The sequence below is a fragment of the Aegilops tauschii genome, chromosome 3 (genome assembly GCF_002575655.3).
Source record: "Aegilops tauschii subsp. strangulata cultivar AL8/78 chromosome 3, Aet v6.0, whole genome shotgun sequence".
NCBI classification, from domain to species: domain Eukaryota; kingdom Viridiplantae; phylum Streptophyta; class Magnoliopsida; order Poales; family Poaceae; genus Aegilops; species Aegilops tauschii.
Window position 1 is genome coordinate 155,387,633 of NC_053037.3, and position 16,171 is coordinate 155,403,803.

A 16,171-nucleotide genomic window follows, 5' to 3' on the forward strand; every position below is an offset into this window, starting at 1 on the left:
GGTTGGTGCGAATATGATCAATCATTGTTCTAATTTGCCAATCGCAGATCTGGTCGTTTTGGGAAAAAAAATTCCGCCTACGCATAGCTTCAGTCTTATATGACTTTGCTATTAATGACATGTTTTCCTGTGTGTTAGTTGGTATTGGCTGTGTGCATCCTAACTATGAGGAGGCCATGTGTGTGCTCATTGTGTTTTGTGTCTTCTTGATACTCCATTTCAAGCCAATAAAATCCACCCTTTTTCGAAAAATCTGGCATGAAAGGAATGCTCGTGTCTTCGACAACAAAGTCACGCCCATCCTGCAAGCCGTGAACCATCTAAAAGCATACCCCTACTTATATTTTCCGAGACGCAAGTATAAGATTTGCCTCATCTATTAATTAAGGTGATGATAGAGTTTACTTGTTTTACAAGTGCCCCTCATACAAAAGTTGAATGATTACTCTCTCAATACAATTGTCCCTAGTTACTTGGCACCCACGGTGATCCATAACTTTGCCTAAGCCACGATGATGTCGAGTAAGATTGCTGGCCGGACGCTCTGGTGACTGAAGCTCGAGCATTTCTCTCATTCCAAATTGTCCAAGTGATAAGCTTGGTGAGAAAGAACATGGATTTTCTATTTGGGGTCCTCATGTCGGTTCTACTAGCCCACCAATCCTTGATGATGCCTCGAAATGCCAAGAAGATGTATCCATGTTCTCAGCGTGGATCCTCTCAATAACAAAGTTCCAAAGCCTAAGAGTGTATCGACACTTGAAGAATAGATGTGTCCGGGATTCTCCTCCCTCTTGCAAAAGGGACAAAGATGGCAATTTGTCCACCCACGCTTGGCCGACCTATTGGCGGTCCAAATTCTATGTTGTAGCGTCAACCAAGCAAAAAACTTAACTTTTGACAGTGCCAAAACTTTCTAAACTATATGCTACATGGGAGAAGAATTGTGCCTTGTAAGCGGAGACAACCAAGTAGCACCCACTAGACATGTGCTTCCACACAATGCCATCCTCGGCGAGCCTATCAAGGTGGAAGTCATGGAAGAGCATCCAAAGTGTAAAAAATTCATGAATGTGTTTCATAGAGACGTATGTAGAAGGATTGATCTTGAAGATCGAAGCATTGTCTTTTAGTACCTCGCGTACCTTCCAATTCGTTTTCGAGGATGATTAAAAATGAGTGGAGCAATATCCTTGGGCTTCTTTCCAAGAAGCCATGGCGAGTCTGAAAAGTGTTTCTTCATGTCGGTTCCCACCGAGATGGGGGTGGAAGCATAAAAGAAGTTGAGGTCCTCTTCGTCACACTGATTTTCCATTCCCACCCACAACTTATAATTCAGAAAAATGTAGTACCTCTTTAGGTCTTGCTTGTTTGGTTAAACTGTCTTTCGCCGGGTGTTGTACTAGGCGGACTATAGTTTATGTAATTTGTTTTCTTTGGGGTCCTTTGATCCTACTCTTCTTCTTCTTTATATATTTATTAGTACTTGCAGTTCTCCTACATGGTTCAAAAAAGATCCTACGTTTTAGGGCGACCTGTGAGTGATTAGGGAACAAAATGTAGTAGGATTGCATATAATTTTTGGATTTCTTATGTGGGTACTGACGAGCTTCTACGGGATGAAATGAAATATCTTCTGTTCTGGTAAAGAGCCTTTTAATGATGCGCGTAGAACATTCGATGAGGCTGTTCAACTCCTGGGAAGGCTAATAAATGGTGCTATCTTAGGAGCACCATGTAGGATAAATGATGAGGTGAAGAAGAGAGAACTCTTAAGAAAAAGTTTGTCTTCTCTTATTTAAGAGAAGACAAGAGATGATCTCTTAGCACAATATGTTTCACCACATTTTTAGGAATGACTAGTTATTAAAGATAAGGCTAAGAGATGACCCATTGTAGACTTTTTTTTGTCATCTCTAAATTACATGAAAGACCTAAGATAAGACTATCTTATCAATCATTATACATGCCCTAACGGGTGAAGGTGAACGTTGCAGTTCTGTTGGGCTGTTCGCTGTAGGCTGTAACCATAATTTGCAGTTTTGTTGGGCTGTTCACTGTAGGCTGTAACCATGCTTTGCATGCAGACTTTCATATTGGCCATGTGCATTTTAATTATGCAGAGGCTGGGTGTTACTCATAATGCTTTGTATCCGCTTGATGCTACATTTTGAGATAATAAAATCGTCCTTTATCGGAAAAAAATGCTTTACATGCATACACAGGCAGGCCTTCACTTTTGACCGAGGGTGCTGGTGTATTGTATGCTATCAGCAGGTTTCTTATGATACCAGCTACAAAATGAAAGGCCTGTTCGGATTTCCTCCCCTCCACAACTCCATTCCCGGAGCTGGTGGAGCAGGAGTTCAAAATCGGGGAGTGGGGACAGAGGTGCTCCATAGATCCTGAGATTTCACGGAGCGGGAAGATTTGCCGAACAGCCCCGAAATGAAAGCGACTCCCGTGTCATTGCCAAAGAAGCCACATACATCATGCGGCCCCGTAGGCTTTGCTCAATGGCGACACCGACCGCAGCTCACTACCGTTGAGGAAGCCGGAGTACCAGCGGGCAGAGTTCCTCGCGTACCTCTTCCTCCCCGCCGTGCTCATATCGACACCGCACAGCCCGAAGCGCATGCGGTTGCCGAACAGAAACTCGAACACATCAACGAACGACCACACAAAGTATCCCTGCACATTTGATCCGTTCCTGCAACCAGTAAGCAGCTCTCTCAGAAGCTAATCCAGATCAAGAATGACATGATCCCAAGTCAATTCTCTGTTCCTCAACCCAAGAGTTTCATCTGAATTCGTACGCTATTCTTTTACTACTTGGGTATGGCACTGGTTGGCATTTATGTATAGGAAGATGAACTCCGAAAATTGACATATGAGCGCGGATGCAATGGAGCACTTTATTTTGAAGTTCAAAAAAACAGATTTTTACGACTCAATTTTTTTAAAATTTTTGTGTGCATGAACGTATAGCAATGCAGTATATTGGGCCAAATTTTCAGCAATATACATGCTTACATGTAAAAGATACAAAAAAGACAAAATACATGAAAATTAGGGGCTTGTTTTTTGTTGTTTTTGGGCCAAAATTTTGTCTTTTTTGTGCAGCACGTAATACAACGTATTATTGAACGAAATTTTACAGGTATTTCTATTTTAGACCACATGCATGCATATTCATGTAAAATAAATAAATAAATTCAAATCTTTTAAGCACCTTTTGGAGCAGTTCAAAATAAAGTGCTCCATTGCCCCCATGTTCTGAAAATCCGTTTTAGATGAACTCACCTTATGGACAGGTAGAGAACTTCCAAGTAATTTTGCAGAATCTTTGATCTGTTATCGTCATCGTATTCGATCTTGCCTGGGGTTTTGGGGGCGTCTCCGTATCCTGAATCATCATCAAACAAAAGATCCTTCATGTCTTTGATTTTGTTGTACAGAGGTCAGCATGTTTTGTTTTTCAGTTCACACTACACTGGCAAGTATCACAGTGTCGGGCTGTCAGCTCATCTTCAGAAAACGGCAATATATGCAGCAAGCAAGATCGTTTTTTAATTTTAATTTGCCTACCGTTTTCATGGATCATGATTGCAGGGTTTCCATACTTGAGTTTTACGTGCTCCAGTAGCTCCCCTAGAGCCCAAGGAGCATACTCACTCTGGCCCTGCACATGTTACATCAATAAAATTACATCTTACGATTGAGAATGAAATGAAGGAAATAATTACCGTGACACAGCTGATGTGTGCTGTGATTGCTGAAGAGATACTCCGCTTCGGTGCTTACCTCTAGGATGTATTTCGTTGGATCTGAATCAAGCAAGAAAGGTTTGCACAGTATAAGTAAGGCTGAATGGCATTGTATGAGTAGAGTAGCCTTATAATTAGCAGCTGCTTAGTTTAGTTACTTGCAACTCCTCCGTCGGCGAAGTAGTCCCTCTGCTTCAGATTGAAGGCGGTCTCGTCGGCCACCGTGGGAAAAACAGCGTAGTGGTTCAAGCCGATGAAGTCAAATGACCCGGAGAGTTTCTTCGACTGCTCCACCGTCACATTCGGCAACCGTGCACCAACCCTTATCTTCATTACCGGTGGGTAGTCCCCATACACCAAAGGATGCATAAACCTATCCACAGAGGGCACGAGCTCTTACTATTTGTCTATACAAATTAATGATAAAGGTTGTGCTTTGAAGACCATGTTGGTAACAACTTTCAAGGACCCTGGAGCTAGTACTAGCTACTAGCACTAACCATCCAATGTGAAAGTCATTCATCCTTGTTGCAGCAACAGCATCCTGGGATGCATTGGTAGCAGGCGCATACCACCCGGTCAAGAGAGTAATTCCTATATGCCCCTTTTGACTTGCCTACAGATGAGCATTTCATTGCATGGTCATGATAAATTGATAATTATTGGAGTAATAGGGAAGATACTGATATGACATACCTGGTACTTGTTTCTATACAGGGACACTGCCGAGGCATGTGCTAGGAGGAGGTGGTGAGCAGCTATGTACGGCTCCGTCGTGGAGTTCCCTCCGGTACAGTTTGTGCCGAAAGGATGAGAACAACGCCGCGGTGGCCAAGTGCCGCTGTCAAAGCCGCCTAGAGTTTCGACGTTGGGCTCGTTGATGGTGACCCAGTGCTTCACCCTGTCCCCAAAGCTTTTGAAGCAGGTGTCCGCGTACATGGTGTAATCGTCTCTGGACATATGGCAACACATTCAGATTAAGAACGAAGAGGGTCTAAAAATTTCTGAACCTTAAATTTTTCATTCTGGAGTTACATGAATCTGGGGCTGAGCAGCCCGTTGTACTCATCCTGAAGGGACTGAGGGAGATCGAAATGGTAGATTGTCACATGAGGTTGTATGCCTGCAGAGCATGTTTTTGTCAGTGATGGTTAATCAAGATCGAGCAAAGGCTATTAAGTGCAGGTAGAGAAATTGGTCTTTACCATGCTGTATCAATTCATCTATCAAGTTGTTGTAGTACTTCAAGCCCTTCAGATTGATGTCTCCTCTTCCATCTACACAGTTCAGTGTCAGTTCACAGTTCAGAGACGTACGACTGCACTGACTACTCTATCTATGCGTGCTTGGTACCTGGGATAAGCCGCGGCCATGAGATGGAGAATCTGTACGCATCTAGACCCAGGTCGTACATAAGCTTCACATCATCCTAATGTGAAATGAGAAATTAAATTTGTTCAGTTTTTTTTGACAGAAAAATTTGTTCAGTTAGTTAACATGCACGTGCCTCATCCCACTGTCTTTTTAGTTTTGTTTCAAAGAAAAAATCCCACTGTGTTTTCCTTTGTAAGCAGAGTAACTGGTGCTAGTTGTCGACACTAACTTTGTAATGGTGATACTGATCCGCTGCAACATCCCCGGTAGACTTGTCGGCAGAATAACCTGTCATCATCAGTACATTACAACTTTCAGAAATTAACAAGATATGTTTTGCGGGTGTTGAAATGTCATATGGATGAATAGCGCTGATAAGAATTTCTCCATCTTCTGTAGATATATGATAAGAATATGGTAATCTGAATTGACCTTGATGAGTGAAGGTGTCCCAGATGCTAGGTTTCCTTCCATCTTCTGCAGCCGCCCCTTCCACCTGAAGTTTGCTCACTCAACCATGAGACTATGCTCACTTGGCTTGCAACACACATATTGACATATAGAGAGGGAGAGAAGGTACCTGGTAGGCCGAGGTGCCTGCGCCGAAGATAAACCCGTCAGGGAAGTCACGGCGGGTGAGCGCGGCGGCGTCTTCCGGCAGGGCGGCGACTCGGAGGAGGAGCAGAAACCAGAGCAGCGGCGCCATAATCACTAGCAACTGATACACGGCACACGGCACCGCGAACTCCTAGGTGGGGAAATAGACAAAGAGATGAGGCTGGTCATAGCGGGGAGTAACTTAGTCTATATTACTACCTCTATAATGTATAGTATCATAGATTAGTATCATAGGTGGTTTCATTTATTGCCATGCATGACACATAATAACATCACATTTATTATATTACGGTATCTATCTATGTTACTATAACCATCTTTCTTTTCTTTAATTGCCTGCCACATAAACATGTTTGTGAGTCTCAAGTGCATGATACTACTTATGTTCCCCACTATGGCTAGGCCTGTGATCCCAGTCTCTCCACGTCTGTAGCCTTTTGGGTCCCTCAGGGAGTCAGGGTCAGGGTATGCATGGACCAAAGTCAAAGTCTTCAAGCTTGCTGATTTTTTCCCCCTCTTCGAGGTTGCTTTCACAGAAGGGGCAGGTACTAGGTAGGAGTACCATGGTCATTGTTCTTCAGTCATAATCAATTCATTCAATGCAGCATCGCTTTGCAACAGGTCAAAGAATTAGTACTGATTTTTCATCACAGAAATCTGGAGCAACAGTCACAACTCAAAAACAACAACCAACGATAAGAAATCAGTACATGTAGCTAGCAGATTCTGATGACTCCGTACTGCGAGGATAGATGACTGTAGTGGGCCCGCACAGTAGGATTGTTTTAGCTCTTTTTCCTTGTCCTAAAAAAATACTTTTTTTCCTTTTTTTCCAGTGTGAGGCTTGCGTTTTCCTCTTTTCGTTCTTCCTTATATTTATATTTCTAATGCTCGCAAAAACGTCTTATATTTAGATACGGAGGAAGTATACATATGGAAATTTTACTTTGTTCAGTTTTAGAAAATGCGCGGCATATTACAAAAATGTTCCAAGAATGTAGAGGTTTTGTACTAGTGGTTTTAGGAAAATGTTTGTACATTCCAAAAAAGTGTCTGTAACTTAAAAAAAATGTTTACACATTTTGAAATATGTCCATGCAATATAAAAAATGTTCATTAACATATAAAAAAATTCACACTGTATACGATTTTTTTAGCATGTATTTAGAAAAACTCGTCATATATTTTAAAATAAAAAAAGGAAAATAAGACAAGAAAATAAAAAGAAAAACTAATATAAAAGGAAAAACTAAAATAGAAAACCAATAGAGAAAAATAAAGAAAAGAAAAAAGAAAAATCACATAGAACCTTTCCAAAACTGGGCGGAAGTTTCCGTGAAGCGGTCCAGAGAAGCTTCCCAAGACTGCTACATACCGGTTATTGGGTTGACCAACTTTCAAAGACTGTGTAGTCGAGCATGAATACCGTCTCGCGGTAAGCGATTTATAGTGGTGTGGAGAAGCCAGGACGTGCGGGCCTTAAATGGGCCTGCTGGGATTCCTACTCTTAGGCCTGACCTTTCTTGCTCTATTCGCAACCTCGGGCCCCCCAGGATCTGTTGGATCCAACGGGGATGGCGGGATCCTTCTCTAGGATTCAATGTAATGCCCGATAGTGAGGGGTACGAGCTTCCTGCGACAACTGGGAAGTCAGTGGGTGGCAGTGGTGACGCAGATGGGAGGAGGATGTGCTTCCTGTGTGGTTGTTCGATTTTTAGGTGTTTGAGTGGTTGCTCAGGTTTAGGTAGAATAGGTTGAGCTTGAATGGTAACTCAACTTTTTAAGGGTTGTAAGAAAAACTCATTTTTTAGGGGCTAAAGCATTCGAAGAAAGGCTAATTGTAGGTTAACTCTTAATTTTTTTGCATGCTAATGCGTGTCTCATTCATATCATAAAAAATAAAATACAAGTCACGTAAGAACAGACATGACAAAACTGAAAAGATAGCAGAACATCTCTGAGCTTGACACCAACGCCCGTCACCTGCCTCCGGCACCACCAACAGCCATCGGAGAAAAGAATGATGGATTACCTCCTCACCCGAGCTCGACGCGACTCCATCACTAATATGCAGCTTTGCGGATCTCTAAGGTGGCTCACCAAAAGTGAAGCCCTTGCCATTGAACGAATCAGACCGGGGCAACACCCCGGGCACGCCATCGAACTCCAGATCTGACACCCCACCACGATTAAGCGCCGAAGGAGGAAACCGTACCTGCCATCCACGAACCACGAACCCATCACACGTTTGATGACCCACAAGTATAAGGATCTATCGTAGTCCTTTCGATAAGTAAGAGTGTCGAACCCAACGAGGAGCGGAAGGAAATGATAAGCAGTTTTCAGTAAGGTATTCTCTGCAAGCACTGAAATAGTAGGTAACAAATAGTTTCGTGATAGATAATTTGTAACGAGCAACTAGTAACAAAAGTAAATAAAGTGCAGCAAGGTGGCCCAATCCTTTTTGTAGCAAAGGACAAGCCTGGACAAACTCTTATATAGAGAAAAGCGCTCCCGAAGACACATGGGAATTATCATCAAGCTAGTTTTCATCACGTTCATATGATTCGCGTTCGGTACTTTGATAATTTGATATGTGGGTGGACCGGTGCTTGGGTGCTGCCCTTAGTTGGACAAGCATCCCACTTATGATTAACCCCTATTGCAAGCATCCGCAACTACAAAAGAAGTATTAAGGTAAACCTAACCATAGCATGAAACATGTGGATCCAAATCAGCCCCTTACGAAGCAACGCATAAACTAGGGTTTAAGTTTCTGTCACTCTAGCAACCCATCATCTACTTATTACTTCCCAATGCCTTCCTCTAGGCCCAAACAATGGTGAAGTGTCATGTAGTCGACGTTCACATGACACCACTAGAGGATAGACAACATACATCTCATCAAAATATCGAACGAATACCAAATTCACATGACTACTAATAGCAAGACTTCTCCCATGTCCTCAGGAACAAACGTAACTACTCACAAAGCATATTCATGTTCATAATCAGAGGAGTATTAATATGCATAAAGGATCTGAAAATATGATCTTCCACCAAATAAATCAACTAGCATCAACTGCAAGGAGTAATCAACACTACTAGCAACCTACAGGTACCAATCCCAGACTTGGAGACAAGAATTGGATACAAGAGATGAACTAGGGTTTGAGAGGAGATAGTGCTGGTGAAGATGTTGATGGAGATTGCCCTCTCCCGATGAGAGGAGCGTTGGTGATGACGATGGCGATGATTTCCCCCTCCCGGAGGGAAGTGTCCCCGGCAGAACAGCTCTGCCGGAGCCCTAGATTGGTTCCGCCAAGGTTCCGCCTCGTGGCGGCCGAGTCTCGTCCCGAAAGCTTGCTTATGATTTTTCTTCGGACGAAAGACTTCATATAGCAGAAGATGGGCACCGGAGGGCCAACAGGGGGCCTACGAGGCAGGGGGCGCGCCCAGGGGGGTAGGGCGCACCCCCACCCTCGTGGACAGGTGGAGGCCCCCCTAACGTATTTCTTCCGCTCAGTATTTTTTATTATTTCCAAAAATAACTTTCGTGGAGTTTCAGGACTTTTGGAGTTGTGCAGAATAGGTCTCTAATATTTGCTCCTTTTCCAGCCCAGAATTCCAGCTGCCGACATTCTCCCTCCTTATGTAAACCTTGTAAAATAAGAGAGAATAGGCATAAGTATTGTGGCATAATGTGTAATAACAGCCCATAATGCAATAAATATCGATATAAAAGCATGATGCAAAATGGACGTATCAACTCCCCCAAGCTTAGACCTCGCTTGTCCTCAAGCGGAAGCCGATAACGATGAATATGTCCACATGTTTAGAAGTAGAGGTGTCGATAAAATAAAATATGGACATGAGAGCATCATGATTATTCTCATAACAGCAACATATATGGATATTGTCATATGATTTCTTATGCTCAAGTAATAATCTATTCACAATGCAAAGTATGAATCAGAAACATTATTGAGAACTAACAAACTATAATCTCAGTCATTGAGGCAATTACAATTTATCATAACATCATAAAGAGTCTATGTCAGAGCCTTTTAGCAAGTCCACATACTCAACTATCATTTAGTCTTTCATAATTGCTAACACTCACGCAATTCTTGTGGTTACGGAGTTTTAATCGGACACAGAGAAAGTAGGGGCTTATAGTTTCGCCTCCCAACCTTTTACCTCAAGGGTAATGTCAACAATAATAATTCATGCTAACCCGCATCCAATTAGATATATATATCAGGATCTTTCCAACATCCTGTGCTTGCCAAAGGATAAAATGTAAAAAGGAAAGGTGAAGATCACCATGACTCTTGCATAAGGTAGAAGATAATAAAAGATAGGCCCTTCGCAGAGGGAAGCAGAGGTTGCCATGCGCTTTCAGGGTTGGATGCACAAAATCTTAATGCGAAAGAACGTCACTTTATATTGCCACTTGTGATATAGACCTTTATTATGCAGTCCGTCGCTTTTATTTCTTCCACATCACAAGATCGTATAAAGCATATTTCCTCCACACCAATCAATCATACATATTTAGAGAGCAATTTTTATTGCTTGCACCGATGACAACTTACTTGAAGGATCTTACTCAATCCATAGGTAGATATGGTGGACTCTCATGGCAAAACTGGTTTAAGGGTTTTTGGAAGCACAAGTAGTATCTCTACTTGGTGCAAAGAATTTGGCTAGCATGAGGGGGAAAGGCAAGCTCAACATGTTGGATGATCCATGACAATATACTTTATCTCAGATATAAGAAAACATAACCCATTATGTTGTCTTCCTTGTCCAACATCAACTCTTTAGCATGTCATATTTTAATGAGTGCTCCCAATCATAAAAGATGTCCAAGATAGTATATTTATATGTGAAACCTCTGTTTCTTTATTACTTCCTATTAATTGCAACGATGACCAAAGCTATGTTTGTCAACTCTCAACAACTTTTAATCATCATACTCTTTCTATGTGAAGTCATTACTCTCCATAAGATCAATATGATCTCTTTATTTCTTTTTATTCTTTTCTCTTTCTTTTATTCACTCAAGATCATGGCAAAATAATCAAGCCCTTGACTCAACACTAATCTTTATTATATAACTCACGGACTCGATTACATAGAGGGATCATAAAGCAAAACTCAAAACTAGATCATACCAAAACTTTATTCTACTAGATCAAGATACTACTAAAAGGATCAAACTAAGAAAAATGATAAAGATAGGAGTGTGATGGTAATATGATACCGGGGCACCTCCCCCAAGCTTGGCAGTTGCCAAGGGGAGTGCCCATACCCATGTGATTATGTTTCATTCTTCGGAGGTGATGGTGTGATATTCTTGGCGATGATACTCCTCAGGATACGATTCTCTTCTTCAAGCTTATTGAGTTGCTGCTTGAGATCCATTATCTCCTTACGAAGCTTTCCTGTAACGGCCAAAGCTCCTTGCACCCAAGGGTGTTGCATAGCTGCGGGAGAACAAGTGACACTCTTCTTCATATTTTCATAAGAAAGAAATCTAACATTGGAAGGGATAACCGAGTTTGGAATAGCCGAGCTATGTAGTTCCCCCATTGTGAATCCAGCTCGGAAGCGAGAAGTGACTTCTTGATCCTCCTCCATGGCGTCTATCCTCTTCAAATCAGCCTCCATCTCTTCCTCCGTTGCTGGCCCGAAGTGGTCAGCGTCGCTGTTTGTCCTTGATCTCGGTGCCGGATGAGACACCCGGCTCTCCCCGACCGACTCTTGAGACGACATCTTGCTCTAATCTGCAGCAGCAACAGCTCGAAACGAAAATATAGGATATTTGCGTGATACAGGAGTCAAAACCTTCGGGAGTTATATAATGAATTTTTATCGACCGAAATACGTATCGTGCAAGAAAACGGAGTCCGGAGAGCACACGAGGTGCCCACGAGGCAGGGGGCACGCCCTCCACCCTCGTGGAGGCCTCGTGTCCTTCCCGGACTGCTTCTTATTTTTCTATTTTTCTAAATATTCCAAAACGGAGAAAATTGACTTTAGAACTGTTTTGGAGTCGGTTTACTTATCGGACCACATACCTATTCCTTTTCAGAGTCTGAAACGTTCCGGAAAGTGTCCCTTATATATTCCTCCGGGGTTACGGTTTCAATAACATTGGTTTCAATATTTATGGGATTACCTGAGATATAATGTTTGATTCTTTGACCGTTCACCACCTTCGGATTTGTGCCTTCGAAGTTGTTGATTTTTATGGCACCGGAACGATAGACCTCCTCGATAACGTAAGGGCCTTCCCATTTAGAGAGAAGTTTTCCTGCAAAAAATCTTAAACGAGAGTTGTATAGCAATACATAATCACCTACATTAAACTCACGCTTTTGTATCCTTTTGTCATGCCATCTTTTAAATTTTTCTTTAAACAATTTGGCATTCTCATAAGCTTGGGTTCTCCATTCATCAAGTGAGCTAATGTCAAATAGCCTCTTCTCACCGGCAAGTTTGAAATAATAATTGAGCTCTTTAATAGCTGAATATGCCTTATGTTCTAGTTCGAGAGGTAAGTGACATGCTTTTCCATAAACCATTTTATACGGAGACATACCCATAGAATTTTTATATGCAGTTCTATACGCCCATAATGCATCATCAAGTTTTTTGGACCAATTCTTTCTAGATCTATTAACAGTCTTTTGCAAAATTAATTTGAGCTCTCTATTACTCAATTCCACTTGACCACTAGACTGTGGGTAATAAGGGGATGCAATTCTATGATTAACATCATATTTAGCAAGCATTTTACGGAAAGCACCATGAATAAAATGTGAACCACCATCAGTCATTAAATATCTAGGGACTCCAAACCTCGGAAAAATAACTTCTTTAAGCATCTTAATAGAAGTGTTATGATCAGCACTACTAGTTGGAATAGCTTCTACCCACTTAGTAACGTAATCAACAGCAACTAAAATATGTGTATATCCATTAGAGGCAGGAAAAGGTCCCATATAATCAAAGCCCCAAACATCAAATGGTTCAATAACAAGTGAATAGTTCATGGGCATTTCTTGAAGTCTACTAATATTTCCAATTCTTTGACATTCATCACAAGATAAGACAAACTTACGGGCATCCTTGAAGAGAGTAGGCCAATAAAAACTGGATTGCAATACCTTATGTGCAGTTCTGTCTCCAGTGTGGTGTCCTCCATAAGCCTCGGAATGACACTTGCGTAGGATCTGTTCCTGTTCATGCTCAGGTACGCAACGTCTAATAACACCATCTACTCCTTCTTTATAAATATGTGGGTCATCCCAAAAGTAATGCCTCAAATCATAGAAAAACTTTTTCTTTTGCTGGTATGTGAAACTAGGTGGTATAAATTTAGCAACAATATAATTAGCATAATCAGCATACCATGGAGCAGTACGAGAAGCATTTATGACATTCAGTTGTTCATCAGGAAAGCTATCATCAATAGGTAGTGGGTCATCAAGAACATTTTCTAACCTAGACAAGTTGTCTGCAACGGGGTTCTCAGCTCCTTTTCTATCAATAATATGCAAATCAAATTCTTGTAGCAAGAGAACCCATCTAATAAGTCTAGGTTTAGCATCTTTCTTTTCCATAAGATATTTAATAGCAGCATGATCCGTGTGAATAGTTACTTTAGAATCAACAATATAAGGTCTGAACTTATCACAAGCAAATACAACTGCTAAGAATTCTTTTTCAGTAGTAGCATAATTTCTCTGGGCATTGTCTAGAGTTTTACTAGCATATTGAATAACATTTAATTTCTTATCAACTCTTTGCCCTAGAATAGCACCTACAGCATAATCACTAGCATCACACATGATTTCAAAGGGTAAATTCCAATCAGGTGGCTGAACAATAGGTGTAGAGATCAATGCTTTCTTAAGTATTTCAAATGCTTCTATGCAATCATCATCAAAGACAAATGGTATATCTTTTTGTAATAGATTAGTCAGAGGCTGAGAAATTTTTTAGAAGTCCTTAATGAACCTCCTATAAAAACCGGCGTGACCAAGGAAGCTTCTTATACCTTTGATGTCCTTGGGACATGGCATCTTTTCAATAGCATCAACCTTGGCTTTATCAACCTCAATACCTCTTTCAGAAACTTTATGCCCCAAGACAATACCTTCATTAACCATAAAGTGGCACTTTTCCCAATTCAAGACAAGTTTAGTTTCTTCACATCTCTGCAAAACTCGATCAAGGTTGCTCAAGCAATCATCAAAAGAGGATCCATAAACGGAGAAATCGTCCATGAAAACCTCACAAATATTTTCACAAAAGTCAGAGAATATAGCCATCATGCATCTTTGAAAGGTAGCAGGTGCATTACATAAACCAAAAGGCATACGTCTATAAGCAAAAGTACCAAAAGAGCAAGTAAAAGTGGTCTTTGATTGATCATCGGCTGACACAGGTATTTGAGAGAAACCAGAATAACCATCTAGAAAGCAAAAATGTGTATGTTTGGATAATCTTTCTAGCATTTGGTCGATAAAAGGTAAGGGGTAATGATCCTTTTTAGTAGCTTTATTTAATTTGCGGAAATCAATTACCATCCTATAACCTGTAATAATTCTTTGCGGGATCAATTCATCTTTATCATTAGGAACAACGGTAATACCTCCCTTGTTAGGGACACAATGGACAGGACTTACCCACTGACTATCAGCAACGGGATAAATTATACCTGCCTCAAGGAGCTTTAGTATTTCCTTTCTTACCACTTCTTTCATTTTAGGATTCAGCCATCATTGGTGATCACGAACTGGTTTGGCATCTTTCTCCAAATTTATTTTGTGTTGACATAGAGTGGGACTAATGCCCTTAAGATCATCAAGAGTATATCCAATAGCAGCACGGTGCTTCTTCAGAGTTTTCAATAATCTCTCTTCTTCATGCTCTGAAAGGTTAGCACTAATAATAACATGATATATCTTCTTTTCATCAAGATAAGCATATTTAAGAGTATCAGGCAACGGTTTAAGCTCAAACACGGGATCACCCTTGGGTGGAGGAGGATCCCCTAGGATTTCAACAGGCAAATTGTGTTTCAGGATGGGTTCCTGTTTAAAGAATACTTCATCTATCTCCCTTATTTCATTAATAAACATATCATTTTCATGGTCTAGCAAATATTGTTCTAAAGGATCACTAGGAGGTACGACAATAGAAGCAAGACCAATAATTTCATCTTTACTAGGCAATTCCTCGTCACGGGGTTGTCTACGAAATTTAGCAAAATTAAACTCATGAGACATATTGTAACACCCCCAGTGTCGTGCTACAGTAATCTCTATTAATGGCGCCATGTCATCACTGTTACTGTTGCTAATCTCACGTTGATTCAAAACCAATTCAAATTCAATTTTAAAATAAAGTCAAATAAATTATTCCTCCAAACAGTAAAACAAAAATGTTCATTGGGTTGAAAATATTCACTGACTAAATGTCATGAGTGATTCAACATCATTTGAGGTAGCTAATTTCCCCTGGGAATGAAAGCAGTTCCAAATCAACATTTTTAAATGTTTTTCCAATTGTGAAAAATCCAAATCATTTCAAACTCCTCCAAAACTTTTTGTGGGAGGTGCCAAATATTGTAATGTATTTATTTGGCCTAGTCCCACATTTTTCAGAACTCCTTTTGGCAGCACAAATATTGCATAGCATTTTTCTGTGAAAAGAAAAGAGCAAAAGAAAGGAAAAAGGGAGAGAGAGAAAAGGCCCCTGACCCCCACCCCTCGGCCTAACCCTCCGGGCTAAGCCCAACAGGCCATGTGGCCCACTACCCCTCCCCTTTCGTCTCCCACCTCCCACTGTTCGACCGACCGGGCACCTCGGCGACACCCGACCACCTCGCAGGCCTCGCCGGGAGAGGATAAGGGCGACGCCTCGGGCTCCCCTTCCACTTGCTCTGCCACCCCACTCGCGCCAGTCCTTTCCCCTCGCCCGCTTCGCTCTCTCCCTCGCACCCCAGATCCCCTCCCCATCGCATCCGAACGCCACGGCCGCCATGGCCGCCGTCGCCCTCGCAGCCACCGTCCTCCACGCGTCCTTCCAACATGCCTGTTCGCTCCGCCACCGTCCCCTACACCGCTTGCCACCACCAGTTGGACCTGGGAGCCCCTGCAACGAGCACACCGAGCTCGTCTTCAACTTCGGTCGCCGGCGATCCCTTTCTTCCCCGGCGCCGATCTGCAGCTACTAATCCGTCGAGGGCCTACGTGAGTGCCGCACGGTGAGCTTCTCCTCCCACTGCTGCTCCTCGTTGGCCCCCTAGCGCTCCGTAGATAGCTCCCGTCGTTGCCGAGCTCCGGTCGCCGCCAGGCGCTTCACCGTCGCGGCCATGCTCGCCGTCGAGCTTA

At 42.0% G+C, this 16,171-nt stretch overlaps 1 protein-coding gene across 1 annotated transcript; it reads right to left on the minus strand.

Moving 5' to 3' along the window:
• Positions 1-2,168: 2,168 nt before the first annotated feature.
• On the minus strand, positions 2,169-5,868 carry LOC109775929 (beta-glucosidase 32). The gene is made up of 13 exons (XM_020334633.4): positions 5,722-5,868; positions 5,574-5,637; positions 5,371-5,429; positions 5,121-5,196; positions 4,973-5,044; positions 4,803-4,890; positions 4,464-4,719; positions 4,268-4,383; positions 3,926-4,140; positions 3,805-3,827; positions 3,589-3,682; positions 3,304-3,406; positions 2,169-2,710 (listed from the first exon to the last, which is right to left on the minus strand). The coding sequence occupies exons 1-13, from the start codon at positions 5,845-5,847 to the stop codon at positions 2,491-2,493; spliced, it is 1,512 nt and encodes a 503-aa protein (XP_020190222.1). The 5' UTR covers positions 5,848-5,868; the 3' UTR covers positions 2,169-2,490.
• Between the last annotated feature and the right edge of the window lie 10,303 nt (positions 5,869-16,171).